Here is a 23,759-nt window from a genome sequence, read left to right as displayed (position 1 = left end):
ATTATTATTCCCCCAGAAAACCTTAAAACCTTTTTCCCTTTTTTTTTTTGGCCATTTTCCAAATTCCTTTGTCTCATTATTGCCCCTTTTTCAAAAAGTTCTGACACTTTTTTCAGGCTGTAACTTTTTTTTTTCCAATAATTATCGCTTTTTTCCTATTTTCTGTTCATTTCTGCAAATTAATTTTGACACTTTTTTTCCAATTTTTATTCTTTCTTTAAATACCACTTTTAATCCAAATAAGTAATAATAACTTTCTTCCCAATAAATACCGCCCACCTGGATGATACCTGGTATGCCAGATCGCCATTCATTTTGTGTTTTTTAAGTCGTTTTGTTTCTTTTTGCTGTTTTTTTTTTGCATTTATCTGTAATTCTGTGTATTTACTTTGGGTTTAATAATGAGCAACTTTTATCACAGCAGGGGCCACAAAAATGTGACAGGGTTTATCTGATCCAAGGGCCACATTATCAGTCATTTTGTGTGTTTTGTGTCATTTGTTTAATTCTTTAGTCATTTTGTGTATTTTTCCATCATTTTCTATGATTTTAGGACCTGGATGGTGGAAGCTGAATAAGTATATCCTGATATCTCTCCGTTAGCTTCACTTAACCAAACATTTGGTGCCGTACTCAGGAGTTTTCGTGTAAAGCTGCAGTGACTTTATATTTTGTTAAGCACACTGAGATGACTGTTGTAATTTGCACTATATAAATAAAGTTGAGTTGAATGTGGAGCTCTGTGGGACCGTCATGGAAATACGTGCCTTGTCTTATCTGTAAACAGGATCACCCACAGGTGTAACTCTGTTTGGTTACAGTCACTGCTTAACTGTCACTTATTTACTTTTATAGCAAAGTGAGGAATTTCTTGTGTCATCAGGTGTCAGTGAACTCACCTCCAGTTGTTTCACAAATACCACATGTGGATGTTTGTTGGCTTTTTGTTTTCTTTGTAGGAACCAAACACCGCCTGCTCCTTCCTCATTTAACCATAGGCCAAAACTTCACTGTTCAAACTGCATTAATTGATGAATGTTATTCATGTGTCAGGAATATGGGGTGTCGATTATAAACTTGCACATGCTAAAATAAACATCAACATTTGGCAACAAACCACGTTTAAAAAATGTAGGTGAATTTTTTTTATGTTACTTGAGACCAGATTTTACAGCAATACGTGAAATATGTGATTTTTTTTTCTTGTAAAAATATAAAATATATTGTCGATGTTAAATTTCAATGTTAAGTGCAAAATGTTAAATCTTAATCTAAATGTTCAATCGCAATATAATTTTTAAATCTAAAAATAATTTTTAAATGTAAATGTTAAATATTGATGCCTTATTGAAATGCTAAACGTTAAATCTAAATGTCACGTGTGAAACTAAATATTGCGCTAATACTTTGGGCGACCGTGGCTCAGGTGGTAGAGGGGCCTTCTTCTGATCGAGAGGTTGAGGGTTCTATCCCTTCTATACCTGTTGAAGTGTCCTTGGGCAAGACACTGAACCCTAAGTTGCTCCCAGTGGTTGACTAACGCTGACTGGCAGCTCAGAGTGTGAATGAGCTGATATTTGAGACTACTTCAGTTTAGGGATAAAGCGTTATATAAATCAAGTCCATTTACTTCTGGTGAGTTTGCATCTTAGTTAAATATTTAGTTTCACAGTGTCAGTTACTGGTTGCCCTCCTGTTGCCCCAGTACAACATCAGACTAACTAAAGGTTCAATCAGACCGTGTGCGAATGGAAATGTGAGGAATGCGACTCTTTCCTCCTTAGCGAGAAAACAAAAGCAGAGCCGTGCACAGAGAGCGTGCACGGAACAGTCTGCATTGTGTGAACTCAGCCAGGCCATTCAGGGCCAGTTCCAATGGTCCTGATGTGAAATGGGACAAACATGATGAGGGCCAGTTTTGATGGAGATTGTTGTCATGGTGAATTGGCCCTCGTCAGCTTCCATAGATTTTAGACTTTAGTCTCTCTCTCGACATTAGATTTTAACTTTGTTCTCAGAAATTCGACTTTATTTTCGACATTTTTACTTTTTTCTTTATTTGACCAAAATTATTGTTGTCATCAAAATTGGCCCTAAACTGTTTTGTTATTACCATTATTACCAATATTACCATTATTACCAATATGATATTGTGCTACTTTTTTTTTTTACTTTTTTCATCTATTTGGGGGACAAAAATCTCATGTATAATATTTAAATAATCACAAAGGTGTGATTTTATCCATTGGCATTACTTCATGGATCCGATATAATCACAAATGTTGTAAAGTGAGAATATATAAACATAGAATATAGCCATTTTTTTATCAGGTTGTATAAAAGTTGTAACTTTGTTGGATGTTTTTTAATTTTTGGTGCAGGTCTGCTTAACCAGACCTAATTTGTGCTTTGTGTATTCAGACTGTTGGTATAGACCATGTGCACGCTGAGGCGTCCAGGGTCCAGTTATACCAGTACATGCCAAAACCTGTTGATTGTTATCTGTTGTTTGAATTCCTCGGCAGCTGCGAGAATTCAACTGCCATGCAAATCCAACTATTTGCCTGTGAATGGCTGAGATAAGGTAACCTGCAGTGTGTCTACTGTCTGCAGCTCTTTAACAAGAGGGGGCTTGTTCCCACCCCCACCCCCTCAACCTCAAACCACCACATTAGGGATGATGCTTTTCATGCCAAAAAAAAGGAAGAATCCTGCATTCAAAAACATTTCCCTAGCCCTCCCCCAAAGACAGCTGATGCACATACATGTGAGTGAGTGAATGAAGCTACGGCCGTGCTCCGGGTGGGGGGGAGGGGGGTGGCAGATGGCAGGGCTGCCCCCGTCATGTCTGCTTTTTGGGGGAGAACAATGCATCTCACAGAGCTCTTATTAAAGGCAGAGAGGGGGATTTTGGTCCATGGACAGCTGGTGGGCAGCATGCCCCCCCGCCCCAATGTCCACACACTCTGCAATCATCTGGCACGGGCCACGGCTCAAATATTCAGCAGGCACATGCAAACCACTGGTTGATCAAAAAATCACGATGAATCCATGAACTTAGCCATTCCTCAGAATCCGTGTACCCTTCGTTCTTTGGTTTTTCTGTTTTAAAACCAAATCATAACAATAAATGCTGTGGTTATTTTAAAACCAAAACAGAAATACAGAAAAAACAAATAAGCAGCGTTTTTCTGTTTAAAAAAATTAAAAAAAATCTTGTTCTGTTTGTGAGACATTTGTATATTTATGTGAAAATTAGTGTGAGAACTGAAGTCCACTGCACCTGGTTTCCCTCCACAGGTCCTGGACCAGGTCTCCTCACACAAAAGGACTATTTAGGATTTATTTCAGCAGTTTTCTGGTCCTGCTCCTGTTTTCATGCAGTCTGTGGATGTTTTAGTATAAAGCTGCTCACGTTTAAAGTGAATTGTTTTATGGTGTAGGCGTTCAACAGTGTTACGGTCTAAATAGTATCCAAATAAACAGGTGACAGACTATCTACTGTGAGGCTGGTCTGAGGAACAGTAGATGTTAGAACTTCTACCATTTGACACTTTTGCAAAAACAATTCCAGCTTTTTTGAGGACAGTAAATATATTTATTTTTTGAGTGATAATACAGCTAGCCACTAACAGCAGCGTCAACACACACGGAAGTTGATCACAAGAAACGAGGAGCACCAGTAGATTCATTACACCACCTCTGGTTCCTTTAATCACGTATTATGTGAATGTTTTACATAACATCCTTTTTTGGTTTTGATTTATTTATGTATTAATAACGTTTCAATTCATCAGTGATGTGTCTCATGTGTTGCTCCTTTTCTGTCATGGAGCAAAACTCCGCCCACTCACCAGTTTAATTGGATACTATTAGGAGTGTAACACTGTTCGGACAGATTCAGACTTCCAGCATCAATTACCCTTTAAATGAAACATCATCGACACACAAATGACACCTCTGCCATCAGTGTGAGGTGGACAACATGATACAAGATCATTTTTTATTAAACGCAGCACAGTAAAAGTCTGTCTGTGTCCTCTCTGTGTGGTGAGATTAAAACATGAAGCTCTCGTCCTAGTTTCCCCGTAAATATCCAAATATCTCACAAACAGAACAAGATTTAATTTTAAAAAAGGAAAAACGCTGCTTGTTTGGTTTTTAGATTTGCTGTATTTCTGTTTTGGTTTTAAGTCAGTAAAACAAATTAATCACTGTTTATTTGTTATTTTGATTTGGTTTTAAAACAGAATAATCAAAGAATGACAGGCACACAGATTCCTCAGGGCTGTCATCACTGAATCAGTTTATAAGTTTATACAAAAAAGTTTCCTTGTGAAAATGCAAAATAAAGCTGATCTTTCATCCTGAACCCATTGCTGCTACACTATTCACATCTGTGTATGACACACACACACGTAGGTGAGTTTCTTTAATAACTCAGCTTTATTTAATAGCCACTCGTTCTGCATAATATTTAAGTAAAAACAAGTAACACTCAGTTATATGTTGCCTGTACATTTTCTCTTTCAATTATTTGAATGGAACATTGTGTTTTTACGGAAGCGGATCATTGTGAACTTTGATGGAGAAAAGAATAAAGTTGTGTTGTGTTATAATATCTTTTGTTTTGTTGTTGTGTTGTATTATATGTTTTTTTTATGTTATAATATGTTTTGTTGTTTATTATGTTATTTTGTGTTGTATGTTTTTTGTTATATGTTTTGTTGTGTTGTGTTATGTTATGTTATAATATGTTTTTTGTTACAATATGTTTTGTGTTACAATATGTTTTGTTATGTTATATATGTTTTTGTTGTAATATGTTTTATGTTTTATTATAATAAATGTTCTATGCCCTACGCCTATGCCTTTAAGGCGGTTTAAAGCTCCTCCTGCTCAGCCCGCCCCCTGCACTGCTTTTGATCCCCGGGGAATCGGACCCTTTACATTCCTCTCATTCCATCCGCTGTGAACAATTGGCTCTCAGTCATTTATGAGCTGTGCTCAGTGCTCTGAGCTCAGTCTGTTTCAGTCCGCCTCACACACACACGCTCCACGGATACATGGAGGAGCAGATCTGAGGATTGTTAACAGAGGAATAGTAGCACTACCTGGGATGAGATCAGATCAAAGAGGTGAGTATTTTACACTGCATTTAATAAAACTATTTATCAGAATAGAAAGTGTTGTGTGGACAGTGAATACTGCTTTAAAACTCTATATGTACATTATGAGAGCACCATGATAATGTGTTATTAGACAGACTTTGTTGTTGGTGTAATACTGAATAATCTGACTAATCCACGAACAGACTAATCATCCTGATCTCAGACAGGATTATTAATCTGACACTCATGTTCAGTCTGAGGTGATTTGTTTTTTTGTGTTTGACTACTTGACACTAAAAGTTGTACTTTGAAGAATGTTAGCATCAAAACTCTAACTGGCAGAAGATTACGGATGATAGAAAATAACTCCAAAAACACACAGAACAACTAAAAAAATGTACAAAATGCATAAAATAACAACAAAAGCACACATAGAGATTTCAAGGACACACAAAATTACTCTAAAAACACACAAAACAACAGACAAATGCACAAAATGTTAAAAAAAATGGGCAAAACAAACTAAAACACTAAAAAAAAGCACAAAATAATTTCAAAAATGCAAATAACAACAAAAGCATACAAAATAATTTCAGAATGCATAAAGTAACTCATAAAACACGCAAAATGACAACGCAGCTACAAAGAACTACAAAAACACACAAAACAAGTAACACGAATGCACAGAACGACAAAAATGCACAAAATGTTTTTTAAAAGGCAAAAAATAAAAGCACTCAAAAAAGATTTCAAAGATGCATAAAATGACTCGACGAGCATCAAAACTGGAATAGATTGGACTCTAAGGATAAAAAGATAAAAGAATCATGTGTAGATTTAGGAGAACTTCTCAGAACTGTGAAAAGCTCAGTTAGATGCTCACTGAGTGCGTCCTCCAAACCCAGACCTTCAAGCCACACTACTGCTCACTACTCACTGCTCACTACTACTCACTCACACATGCTGTCCCTTATGGAAGAAAAAGCCAAAAGTGGCACATCTTGTGCAGCTGTTTTTTATATATATATATATATATATATATATATATAATGGCATTGTGTGGCATTTTCCATCAGCAAATTATTCTTATTTTTTTCTTCCTTGTCTGCACATGCTGACAAAGGTCGACACGATATATAATCTTTTTGCGACAGCAATGCATGTTTTATTATTGCAATTAAATAAACGAATGTATTTTATTGCACAATTGTGACCATCACCAGCCCTCAGTAAAGAAGGATAAGAAACATTTATAAAAGGAGAATTTGAAAAGACAGGGCAATGTTACACCTCGGTGAGGGGGAAGAGAACAGGGAAGAGGGAGTCAGGGTGGGACAATAGAAGGGGTGAGGAAGAGTTGACTGTTTTAAGGTGGGAGTGTAATGTGATAGATCAGCAAATTTAACCCAGAATTGTTTTTCTAGTTAGACTTTATTTGAATTAAAATAATCGAGATTGATTTCGTATATCGTCATTTTCAGGAGAAATATTGAGATATGAGTTGTGGTCTATATCGTCCAGCCCTAGTTCTGATCCAGATCCTGGTTTCTCCATCAGGTCTACTGTGATCCACTCTGAGATGAGAACAGCAGAGGACGCATGTGGAACGGTTCTGCACCGACTGATCCAGGAGCAGCTGCGCTACGGCAACCTGAGTGACACCCGCACGCTGCTGGCCATCCAGCAGCAGGCCCTGAGGGGGGGCAGCGGGGGCAGCTCCAGCAGCGTGGGAGGGGGGACGGCCAGCCCTCGCTCCTCTCTGGAGAGCCTCACCCAGGACGAGGGCCACTACGTGCAGATGTCAGCGCGCCAGGAGCCCCAGGGCCAGGAGCACCAAGGGGACCGCCTGGCGTCTGAGGACTCGGGGTGTCCCCTGTACGAACTCCACGGGGAGGAGCTCCCCACATACGAGGAGGCCAAGGCCCACTCTCAGTATCTGAGCTCTCAGAGGACGCAGGCTGAACGGGACGTGATGGAGAGCCTGGGACAGTGGGAGGTGAAACGTGAGCACGCTCGCTCTCTCAGTGACAGACTGATGCAGCTCTCCCTGGAGAGGAACGCCGTGTCCATCAGCTCCTCACACAGCTACAGCTTCCCTCTGATCCACGGAAACCACATGGCTGACCCTGCACAGGGCCGCACACCGCCCCCTGCCTACCATCAGCCTGAGCACACGCACTCACAGCAGCACGGACACTACTACACACACCTGAATGCCTCCTACACACAGCATCACAGGTAACACACACACACACAGCATCACAGGTAACACACACAGCATCACAGTTAACACACACACACACACACAACACACAGCATCACAGTTAACACACACACACACACAGCATCACAGTTAACACACACACACACACACACACACAGAGCGTCACAGGTAACACACACACACACACAGCATCACAGGTAACACACACACACAGCGTCACAGGTAACACACACACAGCATCACAGGTAACACACACACACAGCATCACAGTTAACACACACACAGCGTCACAGGTAACACACACACAGCATCACAGTTAACACACACACACACAGCGTCACAGGTAACACACACACAGCATCACAGTTAACACACACACACACAGCATCACAGTTAACACACACACACACACAGCATCACAGTTAACACACACACACACAGCATCACAGTTAACACACACACACACACAGCATCACAGTTAACACACACACACACAGCGTCACAGGTAACACACACACAGCATCACAGGTAACACACACACACAGCATCACAGTTAACACACACACAGCGTCACAGGTAACACACACACAGCATCACAGTTAACACACACACACACAGCGTCACAGGTAACACACACACAGCATCACAGTTAACACACACACACACAGCATCACAGTTAACACACACACAGCATCACAGTTAACACAGACACACACACAGCCTCACAGTTAACACACACACAGCATCACAGTTAACACACACACACACAGCATCACAGTTAACACACACACACACAGCATCACAGTTAACACACACACACACACAGCATCACAGTTAACACACACACACACAGCGTCACAGGTAACACACACACAGCATCACAGGTAACACACACACACAGCATCACAGTTAACACACACACAGCGTCACAGGTAACACACACACAGCATCACAGTTAACACACACACACAGCGTCACAGGTAACACACACACAGCATCACAGTTAACACACACACACACAGCATCACAGTTAACACACACACACACACAGCATCACAGTTAACACACACACAGCGTCACAGGTAACACACACACACAGCGTCACAGGTAACACACACACAGCATCACAGTTAACACACACACACACACAGCATCACAGTTAACACACACACACACACAGCATCACAGTTAACACAGACACAGCATCACAGTTAACACACACACACACAGCATCACAGTTAACACACACACACACAGCATCACAGTTAACACACACACACACACAGCATCACAGTTAACACACACACACACACACAGCATCAGTTACCACACACACACACACACACACACACAGCATCACAGTTAACACACACACACACACAGCATCACAGTTAACACACACACACACAGCATCACAGTTACCACACACACACACACAGCATCACAGTTAACACACACAGAGACACAGCATCACAGTTACCACACACACACACAGCATCACAGTTAACACACACACACACACAGCATCACAGTTAACACACACAGCATCACAGTTGCCACACACACACAGCATCACAGTTAACACACACACACAGACACAGCATCACAGGTAGCACACAGACACACAGACACACACACAGTGACTCACATGATGTCCTGTCTGTAGGTATGAGTGTTCTCCACCTCAGACTGAGGCTGAGGCTCATCACAGCCTGGTGAACAACATGCTGCTGCAGGAGAACCAGCGTCTGAGGACAGAGCTGGAGGCGTACGTGGAGAAGGTTGCTAGACTACAGAAGGTGAGCCCTGAGCACCATGTATTAATGCAGGGGTTCTCAACCTTGGGGTCGCGATACACTGGGGATGGGGGTGGGGCATATTTTTGGTTGTTTTTATGCCTTTTTGTTACTTAGCTCCCCTTTCTGACACTTCTCCATCAATTTTCTGCACATTTTTTTTCACTTTCCAGACATTTTCAGCACTTGTAAACCCGTTACACCATTTCTCCACACATTTATTGACCCAATAATGTAACTTTTAACATCTTTTAATCATTTTTCATGCTTATTTTTGCCAATTTAACCCCATTCACCATTTGTCATGCACATTATTTGCAAGTTTAAATTTAATTGTTCCAATCCTGACTTTTTGAACCTTTTTTTAATCTCTTTTTCTGTCCGGTTTTGCACACTTTTAACCCATTTTATTTCTGATTAAAACAAGGATTTACATCTATAGATGACTATATACTATCCTGTGAATAACAATAAAGTTCCTGGATAGCAGTGCATATTATTCAGATCAAGTACAGTGGGGGTCCCCAGTCTCTGGTACCTTTATTCTGGGGGTTGCGAGGCTGAAAAGGTTGAGAACCACTGCATTAATCAGAATCAGAATCAGAAATGTTTTTAATGGCCATGTACAGTTTTAAGGACAGTACAAGGAATTTGTCTTGGTAGTTGGTGCACAAAACAAACAACAAAAAGATAAATAAATAAGAAAAAAAACAAAGAACCCAGCCACAATAATAATAATAATAATAATGATAAATATAAAGGATGAGGGATAAATAAAGGATAGATAGAGAATAAAGGATATATACAATATATATATATATATATATATATATATATATATATATATACAGTGCAGCAGATAATGTCATCATGGAGGTGGTGATCGGGTGGGGGGGGGGGGGTTCAGTGGGTGACTTGGTGTGTGTTCATGTGGATGGTGGCAGAGGGAAAGAAGCTGTTTTTGTGTCTGGAGGTTCTGGTCCTGATGGACCGAAACCTCCTTCCAGAAGGGAGAGATTGAAACAGTTTATGACCGGGGTGGGAGGGGTCGGCCACAATCTTTCCTGCACGCCTCAAAATCCTGGAGGTGTACAGGTCCTGGAGGGAGGGCAGATTGCAGCCGATGACCTTCTCTGCAGAGTGGATGATACGCTGCAGTCTGGCCTTGTCCTTGGCTGTAGCTGCAGCGTACCAGATGGTGATGGAGGAGCAGAGGATGGACTGGATGATGGAGCTGTAGAAGTTCACCATCATCTTTGTTGGCAGACTGAACTTCTTCAGCTGCCGCAGGAAGTACATCCTCTGCTGAGCTTTTTTGATAAGGGAGCTGATGTTCAGCTCCCACTTGAGGTCCTGAGTGATGATGGTCCCCAGGAAGCAGAAGTACTCCACAGAGCTCACTGTAGAGTCTCCCAGGGTGAGGGGGGTGAGGGGGGCTGGGTTCTTCCTGAAGTCTGCTATCATCTCCACTGTCTTTAAAGCGTTGAGCTCCAGGTTGTTCTGGCTGCACCAGGACACCAGCCGGTCTGTCTCCCACCTGTAGTCAGACTCATCTCCATCAGCGATGAGACCGATGATGGTCGTGTCGTCTGCAAACTTCAGGAGTTTGACCGACTGGTGAGAGGAGGTGCAGCTGTTGGTGTACAGGGAGAAGAGCAGAGGAGAAAGAACACAGCCCTGAGGAGATCCAGTGCTGATGGTCCTGGAGCAGAGATGGTTTTTCCCAGTTTCACGTGCTGCTTCCTGTCAGACAGGAAGTCTGTGATCCACTTGCAGGTGGAGTCTGGCACGTTCAGCTGGGAAAGCTTGTCCTGAAGGAGAGCTGGGATTATAGTGTTGAAAGCAGAGCTGAAGTCCACAAACAGGATCCTGGCGTAGGAGCCTGGGGAGTCCAGGTGCTGGAGGATGAAGTGGAGAGCCAGGTTTACAGCATCGTCTACAGACCTGTTGGATCTATAGGCAAACTGCAGGGGGTCCAGGTGGGGGTCGGTGATGTCCTTGATGTGGGAGAGCATGAGGCGTTCAAAGGACTTCATGACCACAGATGTCAGAGCGATGGGTCTGTAGTCATTAAGTCCTGTGATCCTCAGCTTTTTAGGGACAGGAACGATGGTGGAGGCCTTAAAACAGGCTGGTACGGTGCATGTCTCCAGTGAGGTGTTAAAAATGTCTGTGAACACTGGAGACAGCTGATCAGCACAGTGCTTTAATGCATGCTCAAAGGCACTTTGTTATTCAGCGGACTCATTATCAGCCTAATTAAGCATCTGCATGACAGGAAGAGGTGGCGACACCTTCCCTCAGAGTGAACTTTCTCATCTTTCCCCCTCAGCTGGAGTTGGAGATTCAAAGGATATCAGAGGCTTATGATACGTTGATGAAAGGCTCTGCCAAGCGGGAAGATCTGGAGAAAACAATGAGGAACAAACTGGAGGCTGAGATAAAGCGTTTGCATGACTTTAACAGAGACCTGCGAGGTAACGTCTTCACAAAGCCACAGTGAACGACTGTTGCGTGTAATGTTCAACGTGTTCATTATTCTCTGCAGACCAACTCGACACTGCTGTGAGACACAGAGCCGCCAAGGACGCCGAGTGTTTGGACCACAAGCAGCACGTCTTCGTTAAACTCATTGAACAAAGTGAGTGCAGCAGCTACAATTCATCACTTTAAACCACATTTTTCAAACTCAAGGCTCAGGGGCCAAATCCAGCCCTTTTAAACATCTAATCCGGCCCGCTGGGTAAAGTGAAGACATGAATCATTGTGTAAATGACCAAATCATTTAGTCCACGGGAATTATTTATTGAAATTAACCAGAAATTGGGAGTCATTTTACATCACTGTATCATATCAAAACATTAATATTGGCATCCATGCAAAATAATACACTTACAAAAAACCATAACATTTTAACAGATTTATTTGGAAGTAGAACTTTACAATTATTCACATGGAGTTTCATTGAATTTGTCACAAATTCAATGAAACTCAACAATATTTGCAGGAGTTGGAAGTTTTCCCGTGCTTGTATAACACATTGTATTCTTGAATTATTGGAACAAAACCTAGTTTTTTCCAAAATCCTGATCAATCCTCAAATTATTTGGCAAAATTTCCCGACAACAATAAAAGCACACAAAAAGATTTCAAAAATACACAAAATGACTCAAAACACAAAAACAACAACACCTGTACAAAATTGGTGCAAAGACACACAAAACAACTACACATACACACAATACAATAGAAAAATGCAGAAAGTGTAAAAAAAAGAACAATAAAAGCACACAAAAAGATTTCAAAGACACACAAAATGACTCATAAAATAAACAAAATGACAGTGCATCCACGAAATAACTCCAAAGACACAGAATAACTACAGGAACACACAGAATAACAGAAAAATGCACAAAATGTAAAAAAAAAAAAAACTAAAGCTCACAAAAAGATTTCAAAGACGCACAAAATGACTCATAAAACACAAGAAACAACGACGCTTATACGAAATTGCTCTAAAGACACACAAAATAACTACACAAAATAACAAAAAAGAAAATTTAAAATGTCAAAAAATGCTAAAAAAATAACAACAAAAGCACACAAAAAGATGTTAAAAATACATAAAATGACTAAACTAAAACACACAAAACGGCAGCACATCTACAAAATAACAGAAAAATGCACAAAATGTCAAAAGATAGTGAAATATAACAACAAAAGCGCTGAAAAAGATTTCACAAATACATAAAAGGACTCATAAAACACAAAAAAGACAGCACAACTACAAAATAATAACGCAAAACAACAACAGTCAACAGAAATAAAATAGTTTGGTTTCCTTTTTCTGACTCAGTCTGTGATGGAGAACACTCGGCTCTTTGACACCAGACGCTTTTCACTGCTGCAGTAAATGTGGCCTGGATTCCAGGAATATTTTTTTAGGTATTTCAGGCCGTTCTGCTATTAGGAATGCCCCCCCCCCATTCCCCCCATCTTTTTTTTCTGCCCACTTTAGCATTTGTTCTCCTCCTTAAGAGGAACTAATGCGTCTGGGACTTCGGGGCATTCTGACCCCCCAGAGGCTCTTTCTACTCTTTTTTTTGCCACTTCATGATAATTAAACAAATGTTCCCAGTTCTTAATGAAGCTGTTGTTTTCACCCGTGACTTTTGTTTTTTCCCTTCGATGTAACAAAACCTGAGGTTCAAACACACAACTCAACAATGTGTTTGTCCTTTTTTTGTTTTGTTTGATTGAAACATATTTTGAGCTGCTTGTTTGCCTCACTTCTTTAGAAGCATTCCAGAGCCTTTCCCAGTACAAAGCTACACTTGTGTACGTAAGTGGATAAAGAGGAAGTCTGCGTTCCCTGCACAGGCATGCACTCGTGTTGTGTAATCAGTCGCACTTTCAAAGTGGCACACACAAGAAAAACTGGCCGTCCCTTCACAACTGTGCTCAAAGTTTGATTTCAAACCATCATGATGGGATTTATTGTGATTATAATACATCATTTGGGGAATTAGCCTGAAAAATGTTGTTTTCCCTCCTTCGTCCTTCTTATGGAATTCTGTTTGTTTTTCCTTTTTTTGTTTATAGTTTCCTGATATTCAAACATCATCGAACTCAGAGCTTTCAAACTCACTTTAGTTCAGGGGACAAATATAAAGTACTTTGATCTTAAGTGGAGCTCAAAGTAGAGTCGCTGCTCCTCCGCATCGAGAAGAGCCAGATGAGGTGGCTCGGGCACCTAATTAGGATGCCCCCTGAACGTCTCCCTAGTGAGGCGTTCAGGGCACGTCCCTCCGGAAGGAGGCCCCGGGAAAGACCCAGGACACGCTGGAGAGACTATGTCTCTCGGCTGGCCTGGGAACGTCTCGGGGTCCCCCCGGAAGAGCTGGAGGAAGTGGCCGGGGAGAGGGAAGTCTGGGCCTCCCTACTGAGGATGCTGCCCCCGCGACCCGGAAACGGCTAAGCGGGAGAAGATGGATGGATGGATCTTAAGTGGGCCGTAGATTTTAGGTTGGAAAACAAGCAATTTCAACAATAATTTCCCCTCGTTTACACTTCCACGTATAAATGATACAGGGTTTTCTCTTTTAAATGTCATTTAAATGTCATTTTTGTGACAAATTTGTATTTAATTTTGGGAAATTATGAGAAGTAATTTCAGGAAAATTGAGTCCTTTGAACAATTTGAGATTTACTGTAAACGAGTGCAGTCATGTGATAAAAGTGTGGGAAAATTGTGATTCTCCAAATATTGTAGAGTTTCATTAAAATAGTGTATTTAGAAGGGCTGAGATATCTACAACTGAATGATTTGGTAATTTACACAATCATTTTGTTTTTCTGTTTTTTTTTTTTTTTTTTTACTTTCTCCGAATTTGGTGTTCTTTGCCAGATACCTTTGAGAAACTAAGATTTTTTTTAACAATTTGAGCCAATTTCTTTGCTTATTTTTAGATTTTTTCCTCAACTACACCAAACCTACCCCATTTTAACCTATTTTCACCACTTTTTTGCCATATTTTGCTCCTTTTAATTCATTTTTGCTACATTACTCCCATTTCTGACACTTCTTCATCAAATTTAAATGCATTTCTGCACATTTTTTCCACTTTCAAGACATTTTCAGCACTTATAAACCATTTCCACCTAGTCTCACATATCTTGACCTATTGTTGTCACTTTTAACCTCTTTTCACCATATTTCATGCTTATTTTTGCCAATTTAACCTTTGTCCTGCCCATTATTTGCCAGTTTAAACTATTTATTCCAATATTGACAATTTGAACCCTTTTTACCACTTTTTCTGTCTATTTTTGGCCACTCTAATTTGCAAATTTTAACTGATTTCTACGGTTTTTAAAATCCCATTTCACCACCTTTTCCACCATTTTTGGTCACTTTGAACCCATTTTATTTCTGATTAAAACAAGGATTTTATCTTTAAGATGACTATAATAATAATAAACGTTCCTGGATAACAGTGGATATTATTCAGATAAATAAATAAATGTGGTTATCACATCCCTAATATCCCTGCTTTCTGGAACCTTTATTTTGGGGGTCGGGGCTGAAAAGGTTGAGAACCAATGGTCTAAAGGGCTGGATTTGCCCCCTGGGCCTTGATTTTTACACATTTGGTCTAACGTTTAAATCTCCTGTGTCTCAGATGAGGAGCAGCAGCGTGAGCGCGATCGACTGGAGAAGCAGATCCAGCATCTGCGCGTGTCTGGGGAGGAAAGCCGGCGGAGACGGGAACTGCTGGAGCAAGCTCTGGGTTCAGCCCAGACCCGTAACCGACAGCTGGAGGAGGAGCTGCAGAGAAAGAGAGCGTACGTGAAGAAAGTGGAGCGGCTGCAGAGCGCCCTGGGCCAGCTGCAGGCGGCCTGTGAGAAGAGGGAAGCTCTGGAGCTCCGACTGCGCACCAGGCTGGAACAGGAGTTAAAGAACCTGAGGGCACAGCAGGTGAGGAACACCACTCACTGATGTGGCTTTGCTTTATGGAAGACATGGACAACTGGCAGAAGATTACAGATGACAGGAAATAACTCCAAAAACACACAAAACAACAGAAAAATGCACAAAATGTCAAAAAATAACAACAAAAGCGCACAAAAAGATTTCAAAGATACACAAAATGACACACAAAACAACACATCTACAAAATATCAACAACAAAATGACAGCAAAATATAAAGTTACATAAAATGACTCCAAAAACATGAATTGACAAAAAAAATTTTACAAAATGGCAGAAGCATAATACACAAAATGACTCTAAAAACATATAAAATAATAACAAAAACATATAATGAAAGAAAAAATATTAAAAAATGGTTTAAAAACATCAAAAATTATGGTCAAAATGCTCAGATCTTTATGCTAATGGGGTTATGAAAGTGGAAATATTAGTAATGTAGCAGAAATTCATTAAAAGCAGCAAAAATATGGCAAGAAACATTGATGAAAACAAGTTAAAATGTTTAAAAATGGGCTCTCCCAGTGTCTCGCGTCCCCAAATGGGGTCCTGACCCCAAGGTTGACAACTTCCGCTGTAAAGGTCTTGAAAATGATAAACTTTGGGAATCGTTCACTGTTTCTCCATTGGAGGAGGAGCTTCTTTAAGGTCACGCCCTAAAACAAACTGTGTTTTATGTTTGCCACAATAATTCCCATTCAAACATCTTCTAACTGTTGTTATTCCTGTAGCTAACCATCCTTGTTTTAATCCCAGTCACACAACCAGACGCGGGACTCCCCAGCCTCAGAGCCGAGCTGGTCCACGCTACAGCAGCAGCTGAGGGAGCGAGAGGAGCGTGTTCTGGCCCTGGAGGCTGACATCACTAAGTGGGAGCAGAAGTACCTGGAGGAGAGCACCATGAGGCAGTTTGCAATGGACGCTGCTGCCACGGCCGCAGCCCAAAGGTAAGGTACTCCTGGGAACCATTCATAGGTGGTTAGCGTAGCCACTGTCTGCTAACGGCGTATTTTAACGAGTATTTGTTCATTTCTCAGGGATACGACCATCATCAACCATTCACCGAGACATTCACCAAACCACAGCTTCAATGAGGACCTGCCTTTGTCTGGTCACAGGCACCAGGAGATGGAGAACAGGTACCGCCCACTCCATCCTCTCCTCCCATTGGCTACTGCCAGGGTTGGGATCAATTTTATATTCATTTCAATGTATTTGACTTCAGATTATTGTTCATTACAATTTTATTAAATGCAAAACTAGGGACTCGTGTTATAGTTCTATGGCTTACACATACGTAGTTAACAATTATTAAAATCATATCATGTTCACCTGTCACTTCTAATTTTACCATTTAATAAAAAAGTTGAAATGGGTATACTGACAGACACCCACAACAAAAATATTAATACCAATATTTTCATTGATTAGAAAGCCTAACAACTAAACCAAGAGATGAAAAACAAATTAGATGATAGATAATATTTTTTTATTACATTTTACAGTTCATTTAAGTCAGGGTCAAACTGATGCTAACAGAAAGCTAACACAAGATGTGTGGGGTTATTCATTACATTACAGAGTAATTTAATTTAAAATTTTGTAATTAAAAATGTATTTGTAATTGATTTTCAGGGGAAAATTGTAATTGAAAAAATATAGTCACCATAGTTGTAATTGAACATGGAAAATTGAAGACAGAATAGTAATTGAAAAATGCATGTCTGTAAATATATAAATATCTTTATTCTTTATACTTTTTCTATTATACTTTCTATTTTTATACAGCCTCTATAATTGTAATGTTTGTTTTATCTCCTTCATTGCACTATTTTTCAGGTGTTACTTTCTGTTGTCTTTTATCTGAGCTGTAATGTACATTTCTCCACTGTGGGATCAACAAAACTATTCTAATTGACCCCAACCCTGGCTGCTGCTCACACTTCCTGTTCGGAGGTCTCACACTTCCTGTTTGGAGGTCTCACACTTCCTGTTTGGAGGTCTCGTCTCATGTCTTGTTGTCCCTTCGTCTTTAGGATGCGTGCGCTTCACGCTCAGCTCCTGGAGAAGGACGCAGTGATCAAAGTCCTCCAGCAGAGATCAAAGTGGGAGCAGAACAAGCTCCGCCCAGCCCGGTCCGTTCCCTCCATCCACACCGTGAACACCAGCACCACCGAGAGTAAAGGTGAGTCCGTCAATGCTAACGTTTAATGCTAATGCTAAGCTAATGCAGTGCGATGCGGGCCAGCACCTGCATCCTCACTTGCATTTTCTTCAAGAAATGAAAATATTCTAGTTGTAATTGACTTTCAGGGGGAAAATAATCATTGTAATTGTAATTGTATCCCTTGTGCACATTTACATACACTCGGACACCTTGTGTACACAAACGGCCCATCTCTTAAAATTGAAATAAAAATGTACTCCATGAATTGTATTTTATACTTCTACCGCATCAGATTTTAAACTACTTCAGACCTATCCATAGATATAAAATGTGTTATAATTTTCAAACTCACTTTATGTTTGTATAGACTTTTTATCAAGAGAACTTCAAATTTTTTCAACAGGAAAAACACTAAATGTGCAGTATTTCCAAAAATGAGGACCAAAGTCAAATATTACAGCCTCGACCGTGTCATTAATTTATAGCAGAATTCATTTGAATGCATTATTATTTTTGGCACAAGAACAGTTTTAAAGAAAAAATTCCCAATAACTTTATGCAATGGTCTCTGGTTGGTAGGGGATCATTACACCTGAAACATATTTTCCCTTTATTTTGAAGGTAGAGGCTTTGATCTATTATTGATCTATGAAATGTCATGAAAAATATGTGGTTACAATAGGAGTCAATGGGGCAAATTTGGTCACAAGGTTACAAAGTGTCAGTATGATGGATAAAATATCTCCTTTTCTAAACACTTCCAATACACAGGACTAAAAATTAAAAAACAATAGTAACAAAATGTCACACAACGAGCCTTAAAAATGACCACAATTCTGAGAGGAAAACAAATAAAAACCCAAAATGTCACGTTTGGTCACAAAAATGTTCCGAGGGTTCAGCGTAATCATAATTGAGTTGTAATTGAAGATGTAATTGTAATTGACCCCAACCCTGGCCTGGTCCCTCTGATGAAGCCGTGTGTCACATGTGGTGGACTGACAGCTGCTAGACCGCTCGGTGTCGCCAGACAGAATGCATGGATTCTAAAAAAAAAAGGATGGAGCCGCCACTTAAATAGACAACTTGTTTTTAAACCAGAATGCATATCATCTCACGCTCCAGAATAGAACCGTCCGGAATAGTCATGGGAAGAGCTCAGCGGGGGCCGATGTTCAGCGCTGTGTAAATGTGGACGTAAGCGGGTAATTAAGCGCTCTCTTTCTTTTTGTCTATGTGTAGGAAAGAGCCTATCAGATGACCTGACAGTGACAGGTGCTGCGGGGCCACGCCCAAAGCCCTCACGCAGGGACTGCAGCACCCAGAGTGACGACACCTCAGAGGAGGCCCCGCCCCCGGCCCCACAGAGCCAGGTCCACACGTCTGAGGAGACTCCTGCTGAGAACTGTGGTGGGTTTGACAAAACCATGAGCTACTGTGATGTTCTCCTACCAAAGTGTGGACTTAGTGAAACACTGAGCTACGGCAACGTATCAGGCTAGAATGATCCATACATTCTTTTAATCAGATACATAGTGTAGGCCTCATAGATCAATAAATCCTTTACTCAACAACAAAGATATAAAAGGTTCAAATTGTCATTTAAACGTTTGTTTTGATCTCCATTGTAAACGCTCTCTGATTGACATGTCTGAAAAGTTTGGTGCATTGCATTGTGGGATATGGAGTCCTGTATATCAGGGGTTCTCAACCTTGGGGTCACGACCCCATTTGGAGTCCCGAGACACTGGGAGAAACATTTTGAGTCAATTTTTGCTTATTTTTACCCATTAATTACAACTACACCAAACTTGCCTTATTTTAATCTATTTACATCACTTTTTCTTGCCATATTTGCTCCTTTTAATACATTTCTGACACTTCTCCATGAAATTTTGGTTCCTTTTCTGCATTTTTTTTTTCCCATTTTCAAGACATTTTTGGCACTTATAAACCCTTTCCACCACTTTTCCACCAAATAATGCATATGTTGATTATTGTCACTTTTAACCTCTTTTCACCATATTTAACCACATTCACAATTTGTCATGCCTATTGTTTGCCAGTTTAAACTAAATGTTCCAGAATTGACACTTTTTTTTACCACTTTTTCTGTCTGTTTTGCCCACTCTAATTTGCAACTGCTGTAATTTTTTAAATCCCATTTTCCACCACTTTTTGGTCACTTTTAACCCATTTTATATCTGATTAAAGCAGAACTAAGTAACTTTTTCACCTTAATAAATCCTTCTCATAGTCCCTGTGAGGGTAATACAAGTTTTTATGGGGTGATTGGGGGTCTTTCATCTCCCTTGCTGTCTCTGGCCAGAAAATTGCACTTGCAGCTTTCCTGTTTCTGACCCAATGGTAAGACGTACTGCTTTACTGCAGCCCAATACAAACTAATGCTAGATTATGACCAGCGCTGTGGCTGCACATGGTTGTATACACACTTGCAACCCAGCGCTCACATGTGGCCTAGTGGTTAAGGACACTGGGCTTGTAAGCAGAGGGTTGCGGGTTCAAACCTCACGTGGGCCGTCACTGTGGGATGCGAGTCCCTTAACCCTGAACTGCCCCCCAGGCGCTGACTGCTCCCCAGGGATGGGTTAAAATGCAGAGGACAAATTTCAATGTATGTGTAACAACATATATATGACCAATGAATCATTGAATCACACACATTTCCACGCTCCCTTCTGTATTACTCCCACATCATTCATTTATTCATTCACTTGTTTCTCTTCCTCATACTGTTCACATGGTCACATGGGACTATATGTGTGAAAGCACATATTTGTTGTGTTAGGATTTTTCAGTGATCGGTTGCTACTGTCTTGGGAGAGCAAAGGTGCGCATGTAGTGGGGCAGGCGGCGGGGGGTGTGGAATGTTTACGACAGAGACATAACCAGGGGGGACCCTTAGGGGGAGCGCTAAGCACAAGTTACTTAGTTCTGCTTTAAAACAAGGATTTCCATCTTTAAGATGACTATAATAATAATAATAACAAACGTTCCTGGATAACAGTGGATATTATTCAGATGAATAAATAAATGTAATTATCACAGATTCATAGAACAATGGATCATCATTTTACTGACTTTATGGATGGACCCCAAAAATGTCTCCCCTTTATTCCCCCTTATAGATGGTCCTGTCTCCACATGACTGTTCTTCAATGTTCATGTCTGTGTTCAACCACCTTCAGCTACAGTGGGGGTCCCCGCTCTCTGGGACCTTTATTTTAGGGGTCGTGGGGTGAAAAGGTTGAGAACCACTGCTGGATGCATTGATTATATGTAATTACAGAACTCTCTCCTATTCAGACTGGCCTAAGCAGGCCAGATACCATCGTACAATGATAGCACACACCGAGGCCTCTGCCTGAAGAGGCTACGTTACGACTACCGCTATCAGCGACATACATAACACAGAGCACTGAACAGCAGCAGATTCACTGAGGCACGCATGTTAACCTCTGAGAACGGTCTGTTCCTCCCAAACCCTTTGACAAAAAACCTTGTTTCTGCATCTGACCAGCAACCCTAAAGCTGGTCTAACCACCACAACTATAGAAGTGTTTTTACTTCATTCTTACCATGATTTCTTGTGTTTCTGCTACAGACAAGGTTGACAGTGATTTGTTTGACTTCATTTTTCTTCTAGTTTGTCCCAGTGTTCATTATGACATCACCACAATTGAATGGACATTCATTTTTGTTTGGATTCGGATCTTTTTGTGTAAACTCCAAACTAATCATCCATCATTGATTTGAAGCAACTTTCAGTGAAAACACCAGAACACCGTGTTCATTTCTCCATTACGGAGTTTTTGAGGCCAACACAATAAATCACAGTAATAATGAAGTTAAAACACTTCATCCGTCTACAGGACTCCACATCCCACAATGCAATGCGTGAAACATTTCCAAAAATGTCAATGAGAAACTGTTTACGATGGGGATGAGTGACAATTTTAACCTTTTATATCTTTTTTCTAGTAAATGATCTTTGATGTATTAAACCACAAGGTTTACAAAAAATCTATCGTCTCCATCAGCTTCAAGAGTTTCTAGAAATCATTTGTGACTAACTAAATGATTGTAACCTAAGGATAAGTGTGAGCAGGGGTGATGGATCACCTTTTTCTGCTCTTTGTAGTATTTAACCTTTTCTAATCCACTCGTTTTGTTTCCCAACTCGTAGACATCCCAGATGAGCCGAGGTCCCGCCCCCACACGGTCCAGAGCGTGAACGAGTGCGAGGCCGAGGTGGTAGAAATCCTCATCTAGTGACTGAGTCCAGTGCATTTAGTGGTGGAGAGCTGAGCTTTCCTCCTCCACGATGAGGGAAGCGTTGGAGGTACCTGGACAACCTTCTGCCGCCCCACCCCCACCACCCCCATGCCCCCCACCCAGCCCCTGATTGTGCCTACGGATGTTGTGCATGTGTATTTATATTTGTAAAAGCTGCTCATACTACGATGTGATGGATGAGACTTCCTCGTCTTTTTTCTCGCGCTGTTTGTTATTTGTTAAGTTATACAAAAGTGAGGTAGATTAGCTGTGTGTGTGCGTGTGTGTGATGTGTGTGTGTGTGTGTGTGTGTGGTGTCTGGGACTTTCCAGTAGCATCTATACTCTCATGTCCCCTTAAGGTCATATACTATTTATAATAACTTAAATTAGGAATCCCCTCTGTTTGAAGATAATTCTATTTAACTGAACAGTTGCTGCTCTTTTTTAAAATACATGGAGGACATGCTCACAGCTCAGCAGAGGATTTACAAACTTCCTCTGAATGCAAAGCACGTCTGTTTCTCTCCTTAAAAAAGCCTGCCAGGATTGTCGGTGTGTATCGTTGAGGTCTAATTTTTGCCAGATCCCGGGTTAATGTTAGGGGCGACTCACCCCAAACGTTTTGCACCGCTCCGATGAGACACCAGAGCTAATCTTCTCACATTCCTGGCTGAAGGAATGTTCCCATTAAAGAAAAAGGCTATCTAAAGTCTGACCTCCCGCCCTTGTTAAAATGGCAGACATTCTCCACATGATTCCCTTTCTGGGGCTGCTTGTTTGCTCTGAGCCCTGGTAGCTGGTTCTACTGTACGGGCCGTAAAAATGCTCCACTATAATTGGCCCGCATTTGCTACTTGTTGTTCCCATCCCTGTGTTATATTCAGCGACATCATTCATGTGCATAATGTCTTTGCATGGAACCATAGACCGTGGAATTTTCTTCTATTTATTTCTGCCTGCATCACGTAGGATCTCTTTGCTGAATGTAGACGCACGTGGAAGGAACGGGCAATGGATGGAACCGGAATATTCCACAATTACTATTTGGCTCCATTTTTTCAAAGGTTGAAAAATCAAGCTCCACGTTTTCCAAAGGAGAATTCACTGTTGATGGATTGAATGTCAGGGTTGGGGTCAATTGTATTTCTAAATGCGTAATTGATAACTATTTACAATTATGATGTCATTATAATTGTAATCGTAATTGGAAAAACCTGTTGCTGTTGTAACTGAGTTCAGATAATTGACTTTGTAATAGTAATTGGCATGGAAATCCTATAAAAACTATCAATTACAATTTAATTAAACGCAAACCATGTGAACCATGTTACAGTTCTATAGCTTACACATATATAGTTAACAATTATTAAAATATGTTTCTTATCAACTTTTAATCAAAAGGGTAAAATGACCGAAGAAAGGCTCACACGCCCACACCAAGAATATCAAAACCAATATTTGTAATTGATTAGGATTAAGTTAACCAAGAGATGAAAAATAAATTGGATGATAAATGATATTTTTTTGTGTATTTTACAGCTAATTTAAGACATGGGTCAAAACTGACCCGTTATCATAAGAGATGCTAATAAAACGCTATTTATTTATTTATTTATTTCAGGCTCAATAATTGTGATTAATTGAATTTGAAATTTAGTAAATGAGAATGTAA

The 23,759-nt window shown here is 40.5% G+C and overlaps 1 protein-coding gene across 1 annotated transcript; it reads left to right on the top strand.

Moving 5' to 3' along the window:
* Nucleotides 1-4,891: 4,891 nt before the first annotated feature.
* Nucleotides 4,892-23,678, top strand: amotl2a (angiomotin like 2a). The gene is made up of 11 exons (XM_028445133.1): nucleotides 4,892-5,138; nucleotides 6,669-7,349; nucleotides 9,002-9,134; nucleotides 11,464-11,608; nucleotides 11,680-11,772; nucleotides 15,314-15,609; nucleotides 16,379-16,569; nucleotides 16,660-16,761; nucleotides 17,659-17,807; nucleotides 19,032-19,199; nucleotides 21,997-23,678. The coding sequence occupies exons 2-11, from the start codon at nucleotides 6,691-6,693 to the stop codon at nucleotides 22,080-22,082; spliced, it is 2,022 nt and encodes a 673-aa protein (XP_028300934.1). The 5' UTR covers nucleotides 4,892-5,138; nucleotides 6,669-6,690; the 3' UTR covers nucleotides 22,083-23,678.
* The last annotated feature ends 81 nt before the right edge of the window (nucleotides 23,679-23,759 follow it).

The sequence above is a fragment of the Gouania willdenowi genome, chromosome 4 (assembly GCF_900634775.1).
Source record: "Gouania willdenowi chromosome 4, fGouWil2.1, whole genome shotgun sequence".
Taxonomy (NCBI): Eukaryota; Metazoa; Chordata; class Actinopteri; order Blenniiformes; family Gobiesocidae; genus Gouania; species Gouania willdenowi.
The sequence above is the reverse complement of the archived record's forward strand: the minus strand, read 5'-3'. Positions and strand labels throughout refer to the sequence as shown.